The sequence below is a fragment of the Nanorana parkeri genome, unplaced genomic scaffold (genome assembly GCF_000935625.1).
Source record: "Nanorana parkeri isolate BGI_ZX_2015 unplaced genomic scaffold, ASM93562v1 scaffold1509, whole genome shotgun sequence".
NCBI classification, from domain to species: domain Eukaryota; kingdom Metazoa; phylum Chordata; class Amphibia; order Anura; family Dicroglossidae; genus Nanorana; species Nanorana parkeri.
This window is the reverse complement of record NW_017307777.1, coordinates 287,664-297,764: the sequence shown is the minus strand read 5'-3', so window position 1 is coordinate 297,764 and position 10,101 is coordinate 287,664. Positions and strand designations below refer to the sequence as shown.

The 10,101-nt window shown below is 36.3% G+C and overlaps 1 protein-coding gene across 1 annotated transcript in view; it reads right to left on the bottom strand.

Moving 5' to 3' along the window:
* Positions 1–10,101, bottom strand: part of LOC108798573 (cadherin-19-like) — an 82,755-nt gene that overhangs the window by 16,291 nt on the left and 56,363 nt on the right. Inside the window, exon 10 of the mRNA XM_018570334.1 lies at positions 3,806–3,920. Coding sequence (XP_018425836.1) covers positions 3,806–3,920 — 115 coding nt within the window. The remainder of the gene's footprint in view (positions 1–3,805; positions 3,921–10,101) is intronic.

The following is a 10,101-nucleotide window of genomic DNA, read 5'->3' as shown; positions in this document are numbered from 1 at the left end:
TTGACCTTGGATATCAAGATTTACAAGACCCTGCCACAAAACCAAGGAGTGGCCTGCACGGTGGAACCGCCTCTGGCCCTCCTGCCACTCACTGTCTATAAGGACTCTGTCCCCAATACCAGAGTCCCTAGGACACGAGCTGCAAGGGAAGCTTCCTCCTACATCCAGTCTCCACACAGGTACGTGATAATCATATTGTTTTTGTCAATTTTATTTTTTCTTCAATGTTTACAAATAAAAGAATATCTATAAAATCATATATTTTTTTACTTGCATACATTTTCATTATTTATTATTTTATTACAGATAAACATTGATACACTGTGTTTCTAAGACAGCCCAACAGTACCTGCTCACTTGTGAAGTGTCTCTCTTTCATCCATACTCCATACTAAACAAGGGATAGGGGAAGGGTGTATGTCCTTCATGACTCAAACAGCAGTATGTGAATAGAGCTGAACCTCTAGGGATTGGTTTCTATAAAGCATAGAAGTAAAGACTGCAGAGAACCTACAGTCAGCAGATTTTACAGCTTTACCTGTTACATGAATATGGGAAATATACAAATGTGAAATGTCATATTTACCTGAATAAAACCTAAACATAGTTCATAAATTATAAGATACAAGTCTGTACAAAAACACAATACATTCCTTCTAATCTCAAGATAATATAATATTATATCTTTGATTGTAACATGCATGTTTCAAAATCTCTATAACGTGTTTTTTTTTTTTTGGTGAGATTAATTTATCTGCAGTGAATGGTTGGTGAACATCAAATTCACAGTTTTTAAATATGCAACTAAGACTGTATTGCTCCGTGATCATAGGGAAATCTTAGCACGCTTCAAATCCTCGATTTGCCCATTCAGTCTCTCAATCTGTTCTTGAAATGTTAAAGATTAATTGGTTTGTTACTATATTGCTTGTTGATAAAGTTTAGGAATAAGTGAATCTGTGTGGGTTCGGTTCACGGGGTTCACTCCAGTCTGAATATTTCAAACTTAAAAACTCACCCCATTGAAGTTTTTAAAATCAATTATGTCCATTTTCAAAGCTAATATCCAAGGGATTGCAGGGTATGGGGAGATGGGCACTGACAAAAGGGACATATTCCAATCCAAAAAAACTATTTTAACCACTTGCTGACCGGGGTGTTTATACCCCTTCCTGACCAGGCCATTTTTCAGTATTCAGCGCTGCAGTACTTTGACTGACATTTATTCCGTCATGCAACGCTGTACTGAAATGAATTTTATACCATTTTTTGGGGACAGATAGAGCTTTCTTTTGGTGGTATTTAATCACCACTACAGGTTTTTCTTTTTACTGTATAATAAAAAAAGTACCGAAAATTTTGAAAAAAACCCTGTTCTCCCTACGTTATGTTATAAAACATTTATTATTACCCAATTTTTTGGTAAAATATAAAAGACGGGGTCACGTCGAGTAAATAGACACAAAACATGTCAAGCTTTAAAATTGTGCGCACCCGTTAAATCACAAAAAACTACCATACTCAAAATTGATCATAGCCGGCGCTTTAAAAGCTTTTACCGCTCATCAGTTTATTGTTATCAGTGATTGATGACCCTAAAGGGGGACTTAATTTTTTTTAGTGACTTTGAGGACAACGTGAGCAAAGCACCACACTTTTTAACTACAAGTTTGGGAGATGTCTTTAAGCTGTATGGGGTGTCAAAAAATAGTATGATTCTCACATTAAGGTTCAGCAACACTGTAATCTGCATAACATATTATGTCTAACTGATTTTTGTTACCGTTATATCATTGCTTGTCTGCAATAGCAGCAGCACCCCAATCTGGTTCATCATGAATTCACAAACTCACAAAAACGCTTTAAAACCACAACCTCACATTCCATGAACCCTCTATCATCCCCATTTCACCATTTTTGTTAAGATATTTAAAAATATGGACCTCAGATATGAGTTTGTTAGAAATTGTCTAGCATCAGGACAGTACGTAAGCACTTTAATAGGGAGCACATTTCTGCCAGCTATGGCACTGTTGTGGTCTGCAGCCTCTGCATGTAGATTATCAGCTGTGGTAAAAGGTCCAGCCATTTGAGTACTACATGCATGAGGAAACACATGATTGTGCACCACAAAAGCTCGACAGGAGCAGTACCTCAATAAGACAAGTCAAAATCAGCAAAAGGCTCTTCCTCCTAAATTCCCTTCCCCAAATCCTCTTCCAAGGTTGTATTGGCTTTGGGGAGCTGGGTTATTTCTCCCCCACTAGTGGTGAAAAAAGTATAGGAGGTAGTAAATTAGCTGGCAAAATCTTTTCTCTTGTTACTCCTTTCAGATTTAAAGCAGACACTTGCCTGCATGCTCAAAGGCGCATGTTAGCCTTTTTGTTATTTGACCAATTTGTTTTGCACTGAAATCCCTCCCATGTAATCTAGTGGAAAGTCCTTTGTCATTTTTCTCCTCCTCCTCCTCAAGGGGCGGATCATCCATTTTTTGGGCTAGCTAATGTACCATTTTCTCCCTTTCTTCCCCAAGGGTGCATAGAAGAAACGTTTTTAACTGCCAATAATGCACAAATCTCAAACTCCTCTATTGCCTCCAATACCATTTGTTTTTGTTTTGTTTAATTCCTTTTCCACCTCCTTCTCCTTCAGGAGTAGTCACTTGCCTTTCTAGTGCTAAAACATGCACCCCTTTCTTCCTCCTCCTCCATCAGCTAATCCCAGCATATTTTGCCAACTGGCTATGAGGAGTCGGTGGAAAAAATGTTTACCCCCAGGCTGTTTGGCAGACCCCTGCAGTACTGGTGTGGGAACAGAAGAAAAAAAAATCTTTGAATCTCCCCCATGCCAAGCATTGTTATGCCAGTTATTGCCAAACAACCCATTTCCACATGATTAGGTGTTTACATGCATTTAGGTGCATTTAAAGTTTTAAGCAGATCCTGAGCTCAGCTGTGGACACAGCTAAAGTGAATGCAGGTAAATGCAGGTAAACACAATGTCTAAATGATACCACACAAAAAATGCAGTGCATTTTTCAACAGTGCTTATCAACACTGTATTGGACATCCGTGTTTGGCAGCAGCAGCTTCTGCAGCTGCTGCATTTACACAGCAACTCCCAACTTTTCATTTTGACAGTGAGGAACTCCAGTCAAGTGTGAAGGGGGAGCAGAAGAGGGACAGAAGAACAGGATGTGCTAGAGATGTCCTGTGTACTCTAATTACATTTTTGGACTTCTGTAGTACATCCAGTGTTCACAACTGGTTAAGTACTCACACACTCTTCAATGTGCAGATACCACAGAGGGTCCACTATCCATTTTTATGTGACAATCTGGTTGTACCTGCCCTTCAGAAACAGTCTTTTTAACCCAATGGAGACATTTCTTGTGGCCAATGCCATCGCCTCTGCTAGTCAAGTGTCCCCCAGGGCAGTGCTCATATCTCTATGCCCTTTCTTTGACAATATCTTGCCTATTAGAATTTAAACACATATGTACATTGGGAAAATGAACCGCTGCAGCCTAAATTTGAACAAACTAAGGAACAGACTACCAATGTACAAGTAAGAAATACATTGTAATAGGAAATACATATTTTGGGATGATAGGGCAATGACACTGGAGTTAACAAACACAGTAAAGCTCACCAAACACGTCACACTCTGCTTGAAAGATTAAAACTCATTGTTTTTTCCAGTTTTGTTGAAATAATGTTTCTACAATTTTGTAAATTAGCCCTAGTATATTCTATTGCATTCACATGGAAATAGGCATAAAAAAGCATTGGATAGTGGTCATTACCTGTGTTATCTATGAGAGTAAAGTTTGCATTGCTGATTTCTTCAGGTGGTATCATATAATAGAACTGATGGCCGATTACAGGATCTTTATCAAAGGCACTTATGGTTTGTACATGCTAAAACAAGACATCAGTTGGTTAATACTCTTTGTGCAGAAATATGATAAAATGAACACAATACAGACAGTAAGTATACTCTTGAAACCTTAATGTACCCTGAGAGGCAATTAAAATAAGGTGATTGAAAAGATAGATTTACCATGTAAAATAACATCAATGCCTCAATTATATATCTCTTTCAACAATAAGCAAAGTACAAAAATTATTTTGAATCACTGAAAAGAATATGTATATTGAAATCCATAAATTGACTTTTAAAGCCACATGTTTGTAATCTAATGCTTAAAAATCATTTGAGTGCTTTGGCAAATTGATCAGAAAATGCGCAATTTACATTTCAGTTAAAATATATGAATAATGGAAAAATCAAATGGACATATCATGTTGTATCCTCAAACAAAGAATATACACTTTAGTTTGGTCAGTTTATTTTATTTGTACTGTGTTACATTTTATTGATAGTGCAATTACAAAAAAAATGACTGCTTATTTACCTTTACCCTTGCAGATAAGTATATTAACAAAATACACCATTTATTTTACATAAAGCATAGTATACACTAAAACATGAAGTTCATTTTCAAATCAGCATCATTTTAATCATGTCTCGGAATTAGCTTTAACATATTTTACTTCTCCTACAGATCCCCAAGGTTTACTGTCTCTTAAAGAGGCTCTGTCATGGAGGATGGAAGAAGCATATTGAGCAGGTATAATGTACAAACACCCTACTGAACATGCCTGCAGCAACCTCCCAAATCTTCCAGCCATGGTTGAATGCTAGGCCATTTTGACAATCAAAGCTCCGAAGCTTCCAGGTTGAGTTGGAGCTTCCAGATAAGCTCCCCACACATTCCTGTTAGTTTATCACTTATTCCTATTAGCCTCACTGACAAATAGTATTTCACAGAAGGCCAGAAGGGGTGGGCTAACGTCTGCACTATCAGGGCTGGTATGACAGGAAGGTCTAAGAACTAGATGCTCACCAAAGCATGGAAAATGATATGTCATCACATCATTGGAAAATATATAGCTGGCATCATCCCCATTTATACCCAAGTGATAACAAATTACATGGATTTTCATCAAGAATTGTATCTTAAGTGGCCAATCCTCTGCAGCAAGGCTCTGCATCTCTGGTGCAAATCAACAACATTAATATGTTGCTCTCTGGAACAATGGCAGGCTATTCTCATTTGAGGAATCAACAGTCTACTTGGTCACTGATGACCTTCACATACATAGAAATAGTATGCAATGAATGTTGCAGGCCTGACCTTATGCAACTGAACAGGTATGGTGGTTTTTACTACTCTAGTAGAATATAGAAGGTAGGAGATAGATCCACTACTATTTACTCCTCGCCTAGTTATATTTATCTTGCTGGATACAAATTAAATGGATTAAATGTCAGGTTATAAGGGTATGCAATGTACCCTAAACCAAAAGCAGACTAATGCTTTTATGTCACAGTTTATGTTTAATTGTAGAAAAGCAAACATCTATTTGGCTACTATGGAGAACTCTTCTGCTTTGCTTTCATCTAGATTTATACATTTGAAGATGCCATGAAAACTAGTCATAGATAGAAAGACAGGTTAGAAGGCTGTCAAGTGCAGATGTGATCTGATCAAAATGTTTGAAGATGTGGATGCCTTCACTGTACCTCTACAACCACAAAAGCTAATTATTTTGTACATGACAACTTCACTTATAAGCTGATTGCAGTTTTAATGCTTGTGACAATCAAAGTCAGCTTGATAGACATAATCCTGTGTCTTACTAAATTCACCTTCAGAGACAGAATTCATTTAGCCTCTAGCAAAATTAACTAATCATATTCATGTATTAACCTCCCTGGCGGTATTCCCGAGTGTAGCTCTGGGTTACTTTTCCATACCATAAGCGGTAACCCCAAGCTACACTCAGGAATGCCGCATAGCAATTACTTACCTTGTCCCTCGAGCCGCGCTGTGTTCTCCGGCAGATGCCGGCATCCATCTTCTGGGTTCCGTCTCTTGCGAGCATACGTGTTGCAGGGGGGTGGAACCGGTGGGATATTTTTTTTTTTTAAGTGAAAAAAATTTGAACAAAAATTACACAAAAAAAAATCATACTGCCAGGGAGGTTAAAACACAATCAAATTCATAAAATATTTGCATTTCATTAAGGCAATTATTGTGTCTTATTTAAACATTAATGTTGATATATTGTCAGAAATCTGTACTTTTATTATTAAAGCTACAGACCAATATAGGTAGAATTACTAAGGAAAGCAATAAGAAAAAATATCAGCTGATCGAAAGAGCATGTCAGAAAATTGTCAGCTGAACAGAGCTAGCAGCCAATGAGCGGCTGGTGGTCACTGTTAGAATAAAAAGGAAACAGCAAGAGATTCCACCCACAACATACTGTATGTAAGTGTGTTTACCTGACTTAACAGATTTTGCGGGTTTCATGAATCATCAATTTTTGGAATTCCCTTCAGGGAGCTATTGGTGACTGGGAGTGCAAAACGCTCCATTCACACCTGAGCGTTTTGCGTTTGCACGTCAAACGCGCAAAAAAATTCAGCCTCCCCAAACATAGGTCCTTTATTTTTTAAAATAAATCCATTGATGTAATCCAGCGTCAATCACAATGAACGACGCCCGCTGACTCACTAAAGTAAAAAAGTCCCGCTGACCCATCCGAACCTGCTAAAGACTCGTCGAAAAATTAATGTTCGGGATGAATGTAAACAAATGGGCGGAGCGAGCCGTGATGTCATAGGGCTTTTTCCACCCATTTGTTGACATTCTCAGCTGTCATTCATATAATAAAGGCATGGTCTTTGTTCATGAACTGCATTATATTTTAGAATGTTTTAGAATATTTTAGATATTTAGAAAATCCAGATTGTTTAAATGAATTGTGTGCTTCAATGTTTTACTGTAATTCATAGTGTACCAATGAAAGGTGATTTACAAGTGAAAGGCATTTCCCTGTATCAACTTATGTCTACAAGGCTTTATTAGGGAAGCCAACAAAAGGTGTGGAGCTCCAATTTACTTCTGTGTGTTCTTTTGTGTACCATGGTTCTCCTGCCTGGGATCACATTCAGTAAAAGGCCCGGAAACTAATGGTTCAATTCTAATGGATGGATAGGAAATGGAAAAGAGTTATAATAGAGATAAGACAGAAAAGAGAAGGGAACAGAAGAGACAACATGGGGGACAAGAAACAACTTTACCCACTTTTCATTTTGTGGTGCTACAAGCCCCATAATATTTTAATCTAGATGGCCAGTGTGCCCTGAATATTTTAGGATCCTTGATTCTCCCTTTATAAAGATCAAAATATCAGGTTAGGAATCATGTTATTTGTCATGGCAAAAATGCATTTTGGGTTATCATGAAAAAGATCTTACTTTTTTCTCTGCATTGAAAAATAATTGCATATTAACTAAGATTTAGCTAATTCTACGTAAGATTTATTTTGGTTACATAGACAAATAAACATCCTTTTCTTTAAATGGTATTTTATACACTAAGAGAATCAAAATAAAAACCTTAACACCCTAAGCTACTTTCAAGAAATTAAATTAACTCACACAGTATAACCCTGATTATAGGATTATATGTCATTGACTACTGGGATTTTCCTCATCAACCACAGTTCATTTCACCAATTGACATTGCTGTATTCTGAAAGATTTAACTAACCTATGTTTACTGCTCCTCTCATGGCCATAACCAGTTTGTAAGGTACCTTTGCAACTGAGACAGATTAACACGAATGTGTCAGCACCATTGTGAATACTCTTTTTACTAGAAGAAATACACCTATTCTCCATCATAACATCATATTATTAAACTATGTAAAATAACTCTAAAATGAATGTAGTTTTTTCCCCACAGTGTTGTATTATCTTTGTTTAAAGTGAAAAAGTTCAAAAGCCTTGAAGAACAGTATCTTTGTATGCTTGCTGTATTTAGTGTTACTGTGAGAATATGTGAGAACTAAAATCACTTCTAGCAAATATATGTCATTATTATTGTTATTCTATCATTATTTTTAATGATAATTTCCATAGTTTCATCACCTCTGTGCTGCATAGGTGTGTCACCTATGCAGTACAGGGGTGATGAAACTATAGAAATTATCATTAAAAATAATGATAGAATAACAATATTAATTACATATATTTGCTAGCAGTAATTTACAGGCTGGACAATACTGATAAGACGATACAAAAAGCATATACAATTACATGTGCATAGTTACAAGCAAAATTAGCAAGATAAAGTAGGGAAGATGTATATCATACCCATATAAGCTTATTGCCTATAGAAATGAGGAATTCGAACAAGAGGTATTGGAATCAGTAATCTGTATGTAATATCACAGTTTGTGCCTTGTCAGATGGTAGAACAAATAGCAGTATTGTTAATATACGGTTGGAGACCCTTAACCACTTTTTGAAGCAGTATAAGTTGCTTTCCATGGGAAATGTAAATAGAAATGTGGTTTCCTCAAGCAAAACCCGAATCCAAGGTAATAGTACAAAAATAAGTAATTACACCAAACAATAAAGTTTAAGATAAGTATGTTGTATTAATAATTTCAAAATAGAAAAAAATAATACATTTATTATAGCATGTATAAGGGATCCCTCCACGGTGGTCACTAACGTGCACAGTAGTGGCCTTTTTAATGGTAGTCAGTGCTAATAAGCAAAACATAGGACAGATGGGGGAAAACAAACCCTTGCATATCAACATACTGTATATGTAGCATGGAAATATAACAACAAAAGTACCAAAAAGAAGTAGCAAACAAACTTAGACACCAAGCAGCAGGGTGGAGCTGGAAAAACCAAACAAACAAAGTTTTGGAGCGAAAACCCCTTTAAGTGAAATAAACTGAGAGCACATGGAGAGGAAACTGGTTAACATGGAACAAAATGGACACAGAAGCAGTACTGGACAGTGACAGAAGAGAATATCAAGGGCCAAATTATACTTATGCATGAGTGGAGACATTTTAAAGCTAAACTGCAGACAAACATCTATGCACAGATTAAATACATATATGGGGACAGGTTTATCTAACAAAATATTTGTTGTTTTACTTTCTATCCAGTACTGAGATTTACACATCCCTGCACCAATGAATAAACAGGTATATGGCATCATGTTCTTTCTCTTTACCTCAAGACAGCTGATTGGGCAGAGAGAATAGCAAGAGACTGGTGATATTATCTTTCTACTTACTCTATCTTTCTACTTACTCTGCTATTTCCTGCTATCCTCATGCTTCATTTGCTCACCTGGTTGACTGCCCTGTTTGCAAGAAGCTGATAGCAAGCTAATTTAATTGCTCACACAGGTTGTATTTAAAATAAAATAAATAGTATAGTAATGCATACCTGGCTGCATTAGTTTCTCTTTATATCTGGAGCTCAACTTTAAGATAATATTTTTGAATATACCAAAGTTTAGCACACCTGGTAAAACAATAATCTTCATAGAATTGAATAACTACTGACTCATTAATACTGAGGGACCCATTGCATGATTTGTGTAAATGGCAATCAGTTTACTGTTTGAGTAAAGAGAAAGTTGGGAGATATTTAAGCAGACCAGCTTTCTGTTAGATGCCATCAAGTTTTGACTAACTTTCCAATCAACTAAAAGTGATGTGAAAAGAATATAATAATAATGAGAACAATTAGAAAACTTTCCAACAGTTTGCTTGTCAGTAGTGTCATTGCAAGTATGTTTGTATGAATACACATTACAAATGTTGGTAGAAGTTCTGAATTATCCCATAAAGACTGCATATAAATATCTATAGAAAGGTAGCTATTTCTAAAGAGCATCCTAGCCACAAAAGCTTCCAGTAAGTTGTTTGTGAATTTCGATGCGAAAGTTGACGTTTGATGTTAAGACAAAGATAACAAGGTTAGGTTTGGCTTTTAGAAAACTTCAGCAGCTGTGTTATTGATTGGATCACAATCTAATTGCCATGAATTGTGTTATTTCAGGACTCATTAAACTGGAAGCTTTGGAAAGAGAATTTCAAAATCAAGCTCCTTCCGAGAAATAAAAAGTGAATAAAATACAGCTTTTGAAAGTAAAATGCAAGGGTTCTGAATTTTTAATAGGTATTAGTTTAATGTTCCATTAATTCATAT